Source organism: Mesoplodon mirus (assembly GCF_964341445.2).
Source record: "Mesoplodon mirus genome assembly, chromosome: X".
Taxonomy (NCBI): domain Eukaryota; kingdom Metazoa; phylum Chordata; class Mammalia; order Artiodactyla; family Ziphiidae; genus Mesoplodon; species Mesoplodon mirus.
The window spans coordinates 95,906,942-95,923,556 of record NC_138981.1 but is presented as its reverse complement, the minus strand read 5'-3'; the positions used below and the strand labels follow the sequence as shown (position 1 = coordinate 95,923,556).

Below are 16,615 nucleotides of genomic sequence, written 5' to 3'. Positions count from 1 at the left end.
CTGCTCCTATTTCTTTCTTTTTTTCTCTGCCACAACCCTTCTCCTTCCTTCCCACCCGCCATCAGAAAGTTGTCATAAGTAGGAGTCCCAGAAGCAAATCATGTAAAAAAAGGAAGAGCAATGTAGCAAAAACTGAAAACAAACCAAAACACACATAGGCTTTGGAATCAGAGAGACCTGTGTTCAAATCCTGACTTTGCTACCCCTAACTGGAGCGAGCCTCTATTTCCCTAACAGAAATTAGAAAAGGACTAGATGAGGCTCTGTGTGTGTGTGTGTGTGTGTGTGTGAGAGAGAGAGAGAGAGAGAGAGAGAGAGAGAGAGAGAATGGAAAGAGAGAAAAGAGTGCCTGGCTTATCACAGACACACAATAAGCATTATTATCCTGGTTTTTATTGATAAGACTGATAAGACAGCCTAGGAGATTGAAAAGTTCCTGATATACCTTGCTGTAGAGGGGAAAAAATGAACTGCACAATGAGAAGAAAGAAAGAAAAGGATTTGGACTATGAATAAAAAAAGGTGACAACAGTGAGGCAGTGCTGTGGTTCTGAGGAGGGAAATGAGAGAGACAAGTAAAAGAGGGCAAAGACTCCCCCAATGCATTCTCAAATTGCAGCTGAGAACTGGAACATCAGAGACAGGAACTAAAGATGTTTAGTAAAGCAGAATAAAGGAAAATGAGGGCTATCAAACCGATGTTATTTCCAGTCCCTCTCAAAATGAACTGTGACAGCTTTCCATGTGGATTTGCCAATCCAAGACTATGCACAGTTCGTCAAACCCTATTTTCATCTTTCCCTGCTACTTCTTTTACGTGACATTTATACGAATTGGCTTCAGAATTCAAATCAAATGGCACCCTCCCAGACTTTTTTTCCCACAGAACCCATAGAGGAAATGCATATGAGAATATATTTTTATGTAGTGTGCTCCTTCAGCTTGTAAGGAATTGACATTTGCCTGTATGTGTCTATATTTTCTCATTTCTCTATGTCTATCTTTGGGTTTGGTTCCATTAGGGAAGTCTGGGAAAGTGTCTATGTTTTTTTCAACAATGAAATTAATTGTAGTTAAATGGTTAAAAACTGATTTTCCAAATGCTTATTGAATGTTGATGACAAAATTAAATCCTTTATTTATAAGCAGCTTAAGATTGTTCTGGGGAGTGATTCATTGGGGGAGTGGCAGTGAAATATATATAAACATATACAGACATACAGAGAATAGAGAGAGAGGTATACATGGAATATGTATTTATGTATTACCCGTAAAGTTTGCGGAGGAGAGAGTTACAGAGAATATTGATAAAAGAACTAGACATTGCAAAAGAAACCTGTATGTGCAGATCTATGGCCAATAAGTGGAAACTGACTCCCATACAGATAAGCTTTGGTTAATAATTTTCCACATTTTGCCAAGACCAGTGGGCTCATTCTCAGATAAGAAGCTAGATAAGAGGGTAGGTGAAAAAGACAGTTTTCACACTGGAAGTATAGTAGCCATCCTTTTGTAGCATGGCTGACAAAAGCTGGGAAACTAGAATCTGTTGTTGCCGAAAGATACAGTGACCATGTGGAACAAAATGCCAGAACTTACCTGGGGATTCCTACATCTGTTAGACTTCCTGGCTGGGGTCATGGGTCTTTTGGAAGACATTCATTATGTCAGCTCACACTGATCACCAAGATTGCTCTCCATCTTGAATACTAGGGGCCAGGCCCTGTTTGGAGACCCCCAGGCACTCCTTCCTTTACCTGCAGAGTAAATGACTCCTTTGCCTCACTGTGGCTTCACAGACTCCTGCCTTTTCCAAAGTGCCTCTTTTATTCACCAGAAAGCCTAGTGCCCTGGCAAAGCCTAGCTCCCCCAGTCTGTGTGCTGTTTGGCACAGGTCATGTTCCTCCTTGCGTGGCTTGCATGGTACGTGCACATCACGCTCGCTCCAAGCTTGCCTGGCCTCTAGGCCTCTATCTTCTCCCCATCCCTTCTCTGCCTCCCGAGTGCTTTAATTTAAGCCGTCAGCACCTCTCACCTGGACTAATGCGTTGTCTTCTAACCAATCTCTTTGCTTCTACCTTTAACCATCCCACACCCGCCCACCTCACCAGTCTTCCCCCTGCATCTGGAGTCATAGTTTTTAAGTGCAAATTTGATGGTATCACTCCCAGATTTCTTTCACACATCAAACCCAGACTTCACAAAAGGCCTCCAGGGTCTGGTGTTTATCCTCAACTCCAGTCTCATCTCTCAGAATTCACTGCTGGCATCCTATGCTTGAGCCATTTGGAGCTATTTGCACTTCTGTAAACATACTGTATTCTTTCACACCGCCATGTTTTTGCCCCTACTGGTGTAATTCTGAAGTCTGGAATACCCTTTCTACCCTCTCTGCCTAACTAGCTCCAATTCATCGTCTCAGTGGCTTTATTGAGATATAACTGACATAACAAACAGTTCACTCATTTAAAATGTACAATTCACTGGATTTTAGTTTAGCCATAGAGTTGTGCAACAATCACCACTATTTAATGCCAGAACATCTTCATCCCCTCAAAGAAACTCTGTACCTATTAGCAGACCTCTCCATCCTGCCCTGCCTAATTCCTCCTTGTCCCCTGCTGGCCAGCCCCTGGCAACCATTGATCTACTTTCTGTCTCTATGGGTTTGTCTATTCCAGAGTCACCTCTCAAGACTTTCTTCAGGTGTTGCCTCCTAGTCCCCTGATTTCAAAGCCTCTCCACTGGGCTCCAATAATACCCCTTGTATGGCTCTGTCATAGCACTTATTCCCACTGTATTCTTACCTGCCACCCCACTGGAAGTGACTTACTCATCTCTGAAACCTCAACGTCTAATACTTGGCTTCCCTTAGAGAAAGTACTCTGTAGCTACTGGCCAACTGAATGAATGACTTCCAGGAAGCCCTGACAGGGAGAAAGGCCTCTCAATGAGTGGGTTAGAGATGAGTGAATTCACAGGCAAGGCCAGAGGGTGGATTCCTAAGTGCCCATTTTTCAGCTCACTTGCACTTGGATAAACTCATCAACCACCACACTGATGTCTCTTTCATCCCTACAGTTGATATGCAGGTTCCGGAACCTAGGGAAACATTACCATAAGTGGTGCAGAGGAAGTATATCCTCAGGAAATACTCATGATATACCAGTTTAAGCTTTACCTGTGGGACTAACAGCAACACTCTCAGGCCATCTTCCTGCTTAACTTTTTCAATTTCCTCCCCCCGCCCCGTTCCTGTCTTCCCTTCCTCCTTCTTTCTCTTCTCCCCCGCCCACCAACACCCTTGGGGTATTTGCCCTTTTTTTTTTTTTTTTTTGCGGTACGTGGGCCTCTCACTGCTGCGGCCTCTCCCATTGCGGAGCACAGGCTCTGGACGCGCAGGCTCAGCGGCCATGGCTCACGGGCCCGGCTGCTCCGCAGCATGTGGGATCTTCCCGGACCGGGGCACGAACCCACGTCCCCTGCATCGGCAGGCAGACTCTCAACCACTGCGCCACCAGGGAAGCCCTGCCCTTATTTTTAAAGCACGTTTCAGAATATCTGATGAACAATGTAGGTCCTTAGATTTTAAAAGAGATTAACTTTAGATGAGATGTCTAAACATGAATCCCCTTTGAAAGCTGCTAATTGTTCTATTTCAGGGCACCACATTTCTTTACATGATTGGATCTTTAAAAAATCTAGTCAGCAAGGGAATATAAGACAATTTTGCAAACACAGTGGACTATGGAGATGTTAAGTACTAAACCATCTCATTTTCAGCATTTTACTGACTAGAGACAAATGCGGGTGCACCCTGACTCTGACTATTGTCATCCTTTTTCTGTCTCTAAGCCTTTCTCCCGATTTCAAACTTCCTCCTTCTTCTCTTCCCCAAGAATCTCTTGTCTCCCGTCTCGTCTCCTCCATTCCTGATCTCCTTCTCTCCCTCTTTCTCGATTCTCTCCTCTGCCCATTTTGCTGTAGACACCTCTATGTTTCGCACTCTGTTTCTCCTCCACTTTCTTTTTCATTCTTCTTCCTAATTAGCTCCCTCTCTCTTTTTTTTCCTTCTGTTCTTTGCACCCGGAATGAGGTAGGGAAGAGAGAGTGGGAGGAAAGATGAGCAGGAAAAGAGAGAGGGGAGAGAGATAGACATCATCTGTCACCAAAGGGGATGTGCCCTGGTCCAAATCACCCATATTTCTTCCCCTTTAAGGTAAGGCAGCATAATCTCTTTGTGCCTCAATTTTGTCTCACTTATAAAATTGAAACAAATTAATATGTTCCCAGACTACCTCCCAGAGATGTTGCTAGGGTCAAACTTGGGAATGAATATGAAAAAGGTTTGAAAAGAACCAGACCCCTGTAATTGGAAGCACACGGGGGAATGGGTGGGTGGATTACTGCCTTGCACTGTATGGGGATCTAATTAACTGAGCATTGCAGTTCTTGCCTTTCTGAGGAATGTGTTTCTTTTCACCTTTGTTCTGCTCAGTCACATCACTCGGTTGTCCGTATAGCTCGTTTGAATGTTCTTAGTGTCTTCGGAGGGGAAGGATAACGTGTTCCTTTGTATGCTGTTGATTTTTATCCCTTCCTTTTCTCTTGCCTTGGGCTAGCAAACGGAACCTCCAGCAGCCAGCTCTCTACCCCCAAGTCTAAGCAGTCTCCCATCTCTACGCCCACCAGTCCTGGCAGCCTCCGGAAGCACAAGGTATTATGTCTCTTATACCTTACTAAAACCCTTTGCACTTGGACTTTTTGGAATGGCTGGTGAGGGTTTTCTCTTCCGTCTACCTCAGCAGCACATCCAGGCCAGAATTTCCCTTCGTTTGGTCCATTAGCTTGAAGTGCTGGGAATCCCAGCAGGGGCTAAGCTTCTAGTCACTTTTATTTATTCTTCTGACCCCCAGTTTATTTAATTCTGGTTATATTTAACCAAAAGGAAGAGGTATGAAGGGCCCAAATAACCATTCTGAGCTAATAGTGTCACCAACTGATGGCTCAGGGGCTGAGTTGAGCACTTGTCCCTGCAGTTCAGGGGCACAGCAAAGAGGGCATTGAGGGCAACTTATGGCCCCAGGCTCCAATAAATGACATAAAGAAAGTTAACCCTAAGCTACTCCCTTTAGATTCGCAGGACATCAAAGTATGAACAGGCCCTAGTTTCATTGTATAGTCTTCATTACCAGGCAGATTCTGGTACAGTGTAGGAAGAGAGGGCATATATACATTACATTGGCCCTGGGCACCCTTTACACCTCTAAGTCATCCCCAATAAATATACCATTAAAATAATAGACATGTAGAAATTCTCTACCCCCGCTTTCCAAACTGATTCCCACCCAGAAATCTCTTCTGTATCAAAAATCTGGCGTGGCCACTGCCTTCAACCTCATCTCTGAGGCCATGTAATGTGGCTTCTGCTCTGATTACCACACCCTAGGGCAGCTTCCTCTAGGATTCTCTTGTCTTCTCCCAGCTCACAAGACTTGGCGAGAGATGGAGAAAGGCAAAAAGCCACCAATGTGGCCAACTCCATCACAGAACCATAGAGGGTAAGAGCTACAAGAGATCTGAGATGGAGATAAATTCGTTTCATTTGATTCTCTCAATAATCTTGTGAGACTGATGTTTTCCAGACGAGAAAATTGAAACCCAGAATGAAGTTACTTACTGGGGTGACATAGCTAGGTAGCAACAGACGTAAGACTGGCACCCAGGTTACTACCACTGGTTTGCTGGAGCCAGTTCACACTAGCTCCTGAGAGCTGATTGTGTACATTGCCTCCCAACTCTGTTCGGTAACATTGTGTTGTTACCTAGAGCTCAGCCATGATGGGAATATTTATTTACACCATAGAATTCAGCAAATACTACAAATCAAGGTTGTTGTTTTCTCCCACAGGAAGTCGGTTGTTACACATTTAACAGCACACCGCTGCCTGACACCTATTTTCATTTCCTTTTCTCTACATCAGGATTTTTAATTTCCTGGTTAACTTGACCGTTACCTGCTCCATCATTCCTAATGCCCATTCCATTCCTTTAATGACTTCTTTAGCTTCTGGTACTGACCCTGACCAGAACCTTTGAATTGTTCTGTTGAGCTATTTGGTTTCCCCAAAGGAAGATCTGCTGAACTGTCTGTGTAACCAACGGTACCCAGAGATTGTGAGATGGATGAAAATTGCTTTTGCAGTCAGCTTTCAGTGATTCTTCTGAGCAGCAAAGCTTGTTAGTGTGGACATTCCAAGACAAGGAGTAGCCTACTTCAGTTGTTCTACTGTCCACACAGAGCCTCCTGGGGAGGCTCCACTGTTTCTTACTGTGTCTTTTCTCTATGCATTTCTGCCCATACTTTCCTTCTGGGAAGTGTGACCTACCCCAGCACCTTCCATCAGTACCTTCTCCAAAGGGCTGAGGGCAGCCTGGGCATTTATTTGGTCTGCACACTAGAGTCCTTCCCCTTTGTAATTGACATGTTCAGTTCATTTAGGCTGAGGCCCCACCATCCATAAGTCTATTGAGGTGAGTGCATTGTTAAACCGTTTCATTTGGTTGGGTTTGCAGGCTGTGTGTGTGTGGGGGGGGGGGTTTGTTTTTGTTTTGGACTTGTCAGAGCCTATTTTCTTTGTATCATTGAGTTTTCAGTATATCATTTTATTTTTCAAATTACCCTTTTTTAATGGCAGTTAAGCAAACAAACATTAAATAATAAATTATATAATTTTCTAGAGCAAACTTTAAAAAACATTTGGATTTTGGTATAATTTTCACTAAGTTTTTACTTTTTACTTTGATATTTCAAATTTACAGAGTTGTAAGATTGTAAGTACAAAGAACTTCTGTATACTCTTTATAAAGATTCACCAGTTGTTTATTTTTTTCCCTTTTACTTTATTTTTTGTGTTCTCTCTCTCTCCACACACACACACACACACACACACACTCACACTTTACTAAATTTTTTAACCATTCGAAATTGTTTAAGACATCATGCCCTTTTACCTCTAACTACTTCAGTAGGTATTTCCTAAGAATAAGGACATTTTCTTTCATAACCATAGTACAATTATAAAATCAGGAAGTTTGCACTGATTCAGTACTGTTATATACTCTGCTATCCATATTCAAATTTTATCAATTGCCCCAAGAGCGTTCTTTTTTCTGGTCCAGGATCCAATCTAGGACCACACATTGCCTTCGGTGGTCATGTGTCTTTAGTCTTCTTTTTTATTTTTTCTGCGGTACGCGGGCCTCTCACTGTTGTGGCCTCTCCCGTTGCGGAGCACAGGCTCCGGACGCTCAGACTCAGCGGCCATGGCTCATGGGCCCAGCCACTCCGCGGCGTGTGGGATTTTCCCGGACCGGGGCACGAACCCGTGTCCCCTGCATCGGCAGGCAGACTCTCAACCACTGTGCCACCAGGGAAGCCCTCTTTAGTCTTCTTTGATCTAGAAAAGTTCTTGAGTCTTTTTAAAAATCTTCAAGACAGTATATTGTAGAAATGAAGAGCACAGGCTAGTTATTTGGTAAAATGTCCTTCGATTTAGGTTTGTCTGATGTTTCCTTGTGGTTAACAGATTGTGCATTTGGGACAAGAAATGTCATAGAAGTGATGTTGCATCTCGCTCAGTGCATCCTGTCAGGAGGCAGTAGCCTCATGCTTACACCACCAATGATGGAGGATGAACTGGTCTTTCTGAATAAGCTAAAAAGTGTCTTGTGACCTTGGCTCAGTCCCCCTGGGGCTCAGGCTCAGCTTCTTGCTGCTCCTTTCACAAAGTTACTTGAGCCTTAGCACCATCGAGGTCCTTGGGCAGTGGGCCTAAGCAGAGCTCACCTGAACTTCCATCCAAGTGGACCTGAAAGGTGTGAGTCATGGTGGAGACAGGAAGCAGGTGGCTGAGGCCATGACTTTCCTCCTGCACAATTGGAAACAAACCTGAAGTCCCAGCATCCCTTTGGTAACTTTTGACGGTTGTGACAGGGCCCTAAGCTGTAATCAGCCTCTTGGCTTCTCCTCTTAAGCAACTCATGGAGAATCCTTTTTAATGCAGCTGCGATGAGGTTAGCCAAAGTCCGCATACTCAAGTGCTGCAATATGGGCACGAAGTAAATCCTTGTATAGTTAATGAGAACAACATTTTGCATTTTCATACTGCTTTATCTTTCTGCATAGCCATTTTCTCATTTACCCTAGCGATAACCCTGTGAAAGAGATAGGGCAGGTTAGCATTTCCATTTTACAGATGAGAAAAAGGAGGTGCCAAGGTCAAAGACAACCCCAGTATGATTCAACAATTCAGAGAAGGTACCATATTAAAGTTGTTCAAAATGCCTAGAAACACAGGGACACTTTTTCATTTATTTAAAAATTTTTTTTCCAGATTAGTGATTGTCCTCATGGCTTTAAATTTGGAGGCATTTTGCTTGCCAAGTTGCCTGGAGATTGAAGGAAAATATATTTGACATATTATTTGAAAACATAACTAACATTATTTAAACATACATTTCCCTCTGTGTTTCCAGACCTTTTTTTTTTTTCTGTCATCCTGTAACTGCTTAGAGAGATAGTTTGATGAATAAAGCAGGGTCCTGAATCTTACATCACAGACACCACTCTAAGTGGATTTTGGTAGTGTAATCAAGAGTGAATAAAGAACTGCAGGAGCACACAAAGGAGGGTAGGAAAGACGTCGGACTGTGGGAGGGTGGGAGACACGAAAGCTTTATAGACTAGGTGACATTTAAGTGGGACCTTGAAGCCTGGGTAGGCTTTTGATGGCTGGTGAAGAGAGCGGGCATTCCAGCTTTTAAAAAAATCAGCAAGGACAAAGCCACACCATCAGAAAAGCACAGGGCACATTTGGGAAAAAGTAAACCCAAACTAGAAGCCAGGTTTCTCAAAACTCTCTGACTTCCTTTGGACTATAAGCTTCTTGGACCAGAGACCAAGTTTTTGTTTTCTCTAATGCAATAGTATCGCCAGCACAGCTGTATTTGTTACAAACATTTTGTTCTGTAGGGCTCCAGGGGACTAAGCAAATGAATTTCAGGTGCAAATTACTTGTATTGTTAAGCAATATGTGTGTTTCTGTATTTCTACATATCAATCAACAAAAACAGAATGTTGAGATAATTCCTTTTCCTGAGCATTGTTCTACGCATACAAGAAAATATATGTTAAATACTAAATAAATTGACAGAGGGCAGAAGTACGGAAGTTCAGACCTAGGCCTAGTCCTCTGGATTTTCTCCATAGCCTGCGCCTCACCCCACCCATTCCAAGTCACAGCAGCTGCAAGTGGAGTCGCCTCCCAATTCTACTCCCAGGCCTGTCCCCTCTTCCTCTGAGATAACAGTCTGGAACAGTCTTTCTCAGATAATTATTTCCACTAACCAACCAGCTACACTGAAGGATCTGTTACATGAATGATTCAGAACAGGGGTGAATGCTGAAGCCCAATGGTTCAGTGCGGTGGGACCCAAAGTGGCTTCCATAATGAAAAGGCCCTTGTGTGCTGCCTGAAAAATGCCCAGGGAGTTCACTAACTTGGTAGTGCCTGCCTCCTTTCCCTTGCTTTGGTGTAACTAGAGAAAAACAAAATGTAATGATCCAAGTTATATTTTATAGAATTTTAGGGTTAGAAGGAAACTTAAAGATGTTATAGTCTATATCTTCCTCAATTTTCAGATACAGAAGCAAAGACCCTGAAAGGGGAAGTTAGGCTTAGGACCTAGGTCTCCTGGCTCTTAATCCTGTGCTGTTTCTATTACAGTGGACTTGCATTATGTGTAAGTTTAACTTATGGAATTCATCAGTGGTCACAATATAGTCATAGAACAAAATTTCTACAGAACCACCTCTTACATATCTACACATCATTACTTACTGAATATTACTGTATACACTACGCACCAATACATGCATATTGCTATATAGGGTTGCCTGCTCAGGAATCATATAAACAGTATTCAGAACCTATCTATGAAACAGAAACAGAATCAGGGACATAGAGAACAGACTGGTGGTTGCCAAGGGGGAGGGGGGTGGAAGAGGGTAGGAGTGGGAGTCTGGGATTAGCAGATGCAAACTGGTGTATATAGAATGGATAAACAACAAGGTCCTACTGTATAGCACAGGGAACTATGTTCAATATGCTGTGATAAACCATAATGGAAAAGAATATGAAAAAGAATATATATGTATAACTGAGTCACTTTGCTGTATAGCAGAAATTAACACAACATTGTAAATCAACTATACTTCAATAAAAAAATTTTTTTAAGTATTCAATTGTCAATGTAAAAGATTTTCAAAAGTACTATTTTTTAAAATAACTGAGATAAAATTCACCTTTTTTAAAGTGCACAGTTTAGTGGTTTTTAGAATAATCATAAAGCTGTGCAAGAATGTACTCATCACCTTCAAAAGAAATCCTATGCCCATCAGTAGTCACAGCCTCTTCCCCCTCCACCCACCCACCTGGCAACCACTAATTTACTCTCTGTTTCTGTGAGTTAGCATATTCTGAACATTTCATATAAATTTTCCTCCGAACACTGCTTTAGCTGCATCCCATAACTTTTGGTATATTGTTATTTCATTTTCCTTTATCTCAAAGTATTTTCTAATTTCCTTTGTGATTTCTTCTTTGACCCATTGATTATTTAGCAGTGTGCTGTTTAATTTCCACATATTTGTGAATTTCCCAAATACCTTTCTGTTATTACTTCCTAATTTAATTCCACTGTAGTTGAAGAACATACTTTGTATGATTTAAATCCTTTCAGATTTATTGAGACTTGTTTTATGGGCTAACATATGATCTGTCATGTAGAACATTACATGGGACCTTGAGAAGAATGTGTATTCTGCTGTTGTTGGATGGAGTAGATTAGATGTGTAATTATTTGAAGTGTCTGTCATTCAAGTCTTCTCTTTCCTTGTTGGTCTTCTGCCTAGTTATTCTATCCATTACTGAAGGTGGGGTATTGAAGTTTTCGACCATTATAGTTGAATTGTTTATTCCTCACTTCAATTCAGTCATTTCGTGCTTCATGTATTTTGGTGCTCTGTTGTTAAGGCACAGATATGTTTTAATTGTTATATTTTATCATTATGAAATGTCCTTCTTTGTCTCTAGTAACAAGTTTTGTCTTAAAATCTATTTTTTCTGATATTAGTATAGCCACTCCAGTTCTCTTTTGGTTACTAACTGCATGGTAAATCTTTTTCATCACTTTACTTTCAACCTATTTATGTTTTTGATTGTAAATTATGTCTCAAACAGCATAGAGCTGAATGTTTTTAAATCCATTCTGCCAATCTCTGCCTTTTCCTTTGAGTGCTTAATCTACTTATGCTTAATGTAATTATTGGTAAATCAGGAATTATGTCTGCCATTTGCTATTTTCCATATCTCTTATGTCTTTTTTTGTCCCTTCACTCCTGTATTTCTGCCCTTTTTATCTTAGGTATTTTTCCAGTATACCATTTTAATTCCCTTGTTGTATTTTTACTAATTTTATTTCGAGTTATTTTCTTAGTGGTTGCCCTGGAGATTACAATTAACATTTTAACATAATCTACTTTGGATTAATATCAACTTAATTTCAACTTTATATAAAATTTTTGCTATTGTATTGATATATCTCTGTTCCTCCCCCCCCTTGTGTTCCTATTCACATACAAATTACATCTTCATGCATAATAAGTCCATCAACATACCTTGATAATTACTAGTCCATGCAGTTGTCTTTTGAATTGGATAATAGAAGAAAAGAGTTAGAAAAATTAATTTATAATTTCTTTTGTATTGACCTATGTATTTACCTTTACCAGTGTTCTTTATTTCTTATGTGGATTGCTGTCTACTGTCCTTTCATTTCTCCCTGAAGGATTCTCTTTAGTATTTCTTATAGGACATGTCTGCTAGCTCTGTCTTTGTTTATCTGGGAATGTGTTGATTTCTCCTTCATTCTTGAAGGATAATTTTCCTAGATTTCCTAAATGCTTTGATCTAATAAGTCTCCCAGCCTTTGCTGAAGGACTCTGTGTGTGTGTGTGTGTGTGTGCGTGTGTGTGTGTGTTGGAGCCTGATTTCAATACTCTGTCAGGCAGCTTGCCTCAGCCTTCACTTGCTGTTTGCACAGGGCCTCAAGGCCAACCAGAGGTGAGAGATTAGGAACTTCTCAGGTCTTTTCTGAGAATATACCCAGTCCTGAACATGTGCCTGGCCTTAGTGATTCCTGGGAATATTTTCAGAACTTTTCAAATATACCCAGTCCGGAACATGTGCCTGGCCTTAGAGATTCCTGGGAATATTTTCAGAACTTTTCAAAGTCCCCTATGGACATGAATTCTCCAGCTTTTCCTTTTAAGGTTTTGAGCAGCTTCATTTGCCCCAACTGTTTCCCCCGCGTTAGGCAGCTGTGATTTTAAACAATTGCAGCTGATTAATGCTCCCTGAAAAGGCTGTTCACAGTGAGTGTGCTCTGAGTCAGGTCAAATAAAGAAGAGCCCCACAAGTGGGAGCTACCAGACAAGTCAAATAGTGACAGTTCTCTGGGAATAGGGCATTTGGGGGAGCTCCAAGCCCATTCTGCATCCTCCAGTGGCTGCTAGGTTTTTTTTTCAGAGACTGTAGTTGTGAGGCTGTTGGTTTTCAGAGATACCCTGGAGCTGGGGAGAGGGAGAATAGAAATAGGGCAAGTTAAAGCACCCCAAATTTCGGTATTCTTACTGAGATTAAGCCATTTTTCTTGAATAAACATTTTTTTGGATTGTTGCAAGCCTTTGGTTAATTTCCAGAGTGCTGAAAAAGTTGATTTTGACAATTTTTTCCAGTGTTACTGCCATTTGTGTAGGAGTAGATTTTCAGAGAGTCTTTCTCCACTATTCTTGAAGTCTAGAGCTCAAAGATACTTTGACTATGTTCAATTTTCACTTTACTCAATTTGTGGAGAACTGAATGCCTTCAGAGATGCAACTCCATTGTATGCCACTTTGCCTCAATTCAATTTTATGTGTGTTTTTTATTGCCCCCCTATTGTTTCCTCAGTGTTGTACTTCCTGTTTATCAGTTTTCTAAGAAATGTTGTTTGGTAGTTTAGAGCAAGAGTACCAAATCATGTGTATGGCCTGGTCATTTTGGATGGCCCCCTGATGTAAAAACTGTTTCTTACATCTTTAAAGCATTGTAAAAGAAACAAAACCCAAACAAACAAACTGTGTGACAGAGACCATATGTGACCAGCAAAGAGAGCCTAAAATATTTACTATCTATCCCCTTAGAGAGCAAATTTTCCAACCCCTGATTTACAGTGTAGGGATTATGGGTTGGTGAGAAGTGAATCTATTTGCTATAGTTGCCTTTGTTGTGTTTTTTAATGAATCAGTCTTTCTTTGAGAGTCCTCAGAGCTGGTAGAGACCTTACAGATTGTACATTCTGTATTTTCTTGATGAAGAAACCAAGACTCAAAGACTTATTCAATGTCACAGTACTACTTAACCAGGACTAAGACCTCAAGTTTCTGAATACACTTTACTTCTCTTTCCATTCTAAGCGGCCTAACAGACTTCCTGCCCCTTCTTTCTCAGCAAAAGTCATTATCAGTGTTAGATAAGTAAGTCCCTCTCCTCCCCATTCTTGTACCCCTTCCTCATCTTCACTTTTTCCTTTACCTCAAGGAGAAGCTGCATTCTCTAATTTTCTTGGGCTATCCGCTACTGAAGTTCTCTGTTTCCATTACCAAAGAGAGTCTCTTAAATATCCAGAGACTTGACCGTAAAATTTTCAGTTTCCTTTAGTATTTTGCTGATAATGTAAATGAAAACAGTGGTTTTCAAACTGTGTTTCATCTGGGGATGGGTGAGATTCTGCCTCCGCCATGTATGGTTCAACCAAAACAACTACACTTTTATTTATTTCATATAGTTGGCTTCCAAGAAAAATTTCATTTGAATAGAGAATTTAAAAGAGAAGTGAGAGAGAGATGGAGAGAGAGATTTGAAAAGCTCTGATTTAGACAATGGGTGAAGTAAGTCCAGGAGTAATCACAAGGATCTCCAAATAGAGCTCTGGGAACGGTGGGAAAAAACCAATGCCATATCATCCCATCTCCCCAAGACATAGACAAGGCCTGGGGCAGTATTGGAGCCATGAATCCTAATTCCTGGTGGGAAATGGAAGCATTAAGAAATAAATTGGACTTAGGTGATGGGGTACATTTTCTGGGTTAGCCATTTGTTCAGGGCCTGGCAGCTCTCTGGGGGCCTGAAATGAACCCACAACTGATACACATCCACAACTGATTTTTGACAAAGCTACAAAAGTCAATCAGTGGAAGAAAGATAGCTTTTTCAATAAATGGTGCTGGAGCAATTAGATGTCCCTAGGCAAAAAAATGACCCCTAACCCAAACCTCATATCTTATGTAAAAATTAACTCAAAAATGGATTATAGATGTAAATGTAAAGCATTTAGAAAGGAAACATAGGAGGAAATCTTCTGATCTTTGGCTAGGCCAAGAGTTCTTAGATTTGACAACAAAAGTGTAACCCATAAAAGAAAAAAATGATAAATTGGATAAATTGGACCTCATCAAAATTAAAAACTTTTGCTCTGTCAAAGACCATGCAAAAGTTATGAAAATACAAGCTACAGACTGCAAGCCACATATCTAACCAAAGCCATATACAGAATATGAAAATAACTGTTAAAACTCAACAATAAGAAGAATCCAATTAGAAAATGAATAAAAGACATGAAGAAACATTTCTGAGGAATTGTTTCTTCAGCTGAACTCAGGAGGAATTATAGATGTCAACTATGCACATGAAAAGATGTTTAACGTCATAGTCATCAGAGAAATCCAAATTAAAACCACAATGAGGTATCACTACAAACCCACAAGACTGGCTAAAATAAAAAGTAGTGAAAACACCAAATACTGGTGAGGATGTGAATAAGCTGGATCACTAATACTTTTCTGGTGAGAATATAAATGGTACAGTCGCTCTGGAAAACATATGGCAGTCCTTACAAAACTAAACATGCAATAATACACAACTTAGAAGTTGTACTCTTGAGCATTTATCCCAGAGAAGTGAAAACTATGTTAACCCAAAAACCTGTACATGGATGTTTATAGCTGTGTTATTTGTAATAGCCTAAAATTGGAATCATCCCACATGCCCTTCAACCGATGAATGGTTAAACAAACTGTGGTACATCCACACTATGGAATATTGCTCGGCAATATGAAGGAGTGAACTACTGTTAAAGGCAGCAACTTGATGAATCTCCAGGGAATTATGCTGATGGGAAAGGCCAATCCCCAAAAGTTACATACTGTATGATTCCATTTGTATAACATCTGAAACGACAAAATGGTAGAGGTGGAAAACAGTATATTGGTTGCCAAGGCTTAGGGATGGGGTAGGGGTGGATGTAGCTGTAAAGGGGTAGCACGAGGGAGCCCTTTAGTAAGGCTACATTTCTGTATCTCGACTGTGATGATGGTCACACAAATATACACATATGGTAAAGTCCCATAGGACTACACACACACACACACACACACACACACACACACAAGTGCGTGGAAAACTGCAGATGTTACCACTGGGGGAAATTGAATGAAGGGTACATTGTACAAGGCTACCTCCCTGTACTTCAACTTCCTGTGAATCTATAATTATTTCAAAATAAAAATTAGAGAAAATATTAGTTTTTTAAAAAGCATCCATATAATCTTGCCCATTCCAGAGCCCAAGATGTTAAGAAAAGGAGAGTTAACTTTATCTCTTATCTTCTTACAGGACCTGTACCTGCCTCTGTCCTTGGATGACTCAGACTCACTTGGCGATTCCATGTGAAGGAGGAGAATGTTCAGAGTCCAGAGTACAAATCCAAGCTCACCGTTACAATAGGGTACTTCTGCTCAAGTGTCCAACAGGGCTATTGGTGCTTTCAAGTTTTTATTTTGTTGTTGTTGTTACTTTTAAAAACACACTGTAATATGTTGGGTTTATTTTCCTGTGATTTCTCCTCTGGGCCACTGATCCACAGTTACCAATTATAAGAGATAGATTGATAACCATCCTTTGGGGTAACTTTCCAAGGATGCAAAATGTGCTAGTCCATGACCTTTCTATTGAATACTGAGGCGCCTGCATTATTTTCCCCCGTCTCACTTTGCTCATACATGACAGTCTTCCTTCTGTAGAGCGTTGTTTACATACATGGCACTTAAGATGTGTGTGGGGGGGAAGAAAACTCATTGGCAAACCCAAGAGTGACAAATACAAGTGCCCCTTGTCTCCCCATCTCAAGAATGCTGGAGGATCCTTGGAAGACGGCAAGGCAGCTCCCCAGCCTGGCTTTTCACTCCTGATTAAACCCCCAGTTTGTTGTTTAACGCCAATTCCAGCTGTCAAGGGGGAGAAACACCAGCAACTTGTCATTCTGACACCAGATGCTTAGGACCCCGGTGCAGGGCTACCTTAAAGAAACCAGGCAAAATTGGAAAACACTGTAGACATTTCAGTAGTGTTTATACAGCACAGTGAATTCCTTGTCAACATCTCCACTGGGGCAA

The 16,615-nt window shown here is 41.0% G+C and overlaps 1 protein-coding gene across 2 annotated transcripts in view; it reads left to right on the top strand.

Annotated features, from left to right (window-relative positions):
• The window catches only part of DCX (doublecortin), a gene marked incomplete at both ends in the record, with an annotated part of 112,844 nt that extends 96,951 nt beyond the window's left edge, over window positions 1-15,893 (top strand). For both annotated transcript variants that reach the window (XM_082609951.1, XM_082609950.1), the window contains 2 exons: window positions 4,623-4,717; window positions 15,837-15,893. In XM_082609951.1, coding sequence (XP_082466077.1) covers window positions 4,623-4,717; window positions 15,837-15,893 — 152 coding nt within the window. The remainder of the gene's footprint in view (window positions 1-4,622; window positions 4,718-15,836) is intronic.
• Between the last annotated feature and the right edge of the window lie 722 nt (window positions 15,894-16,615).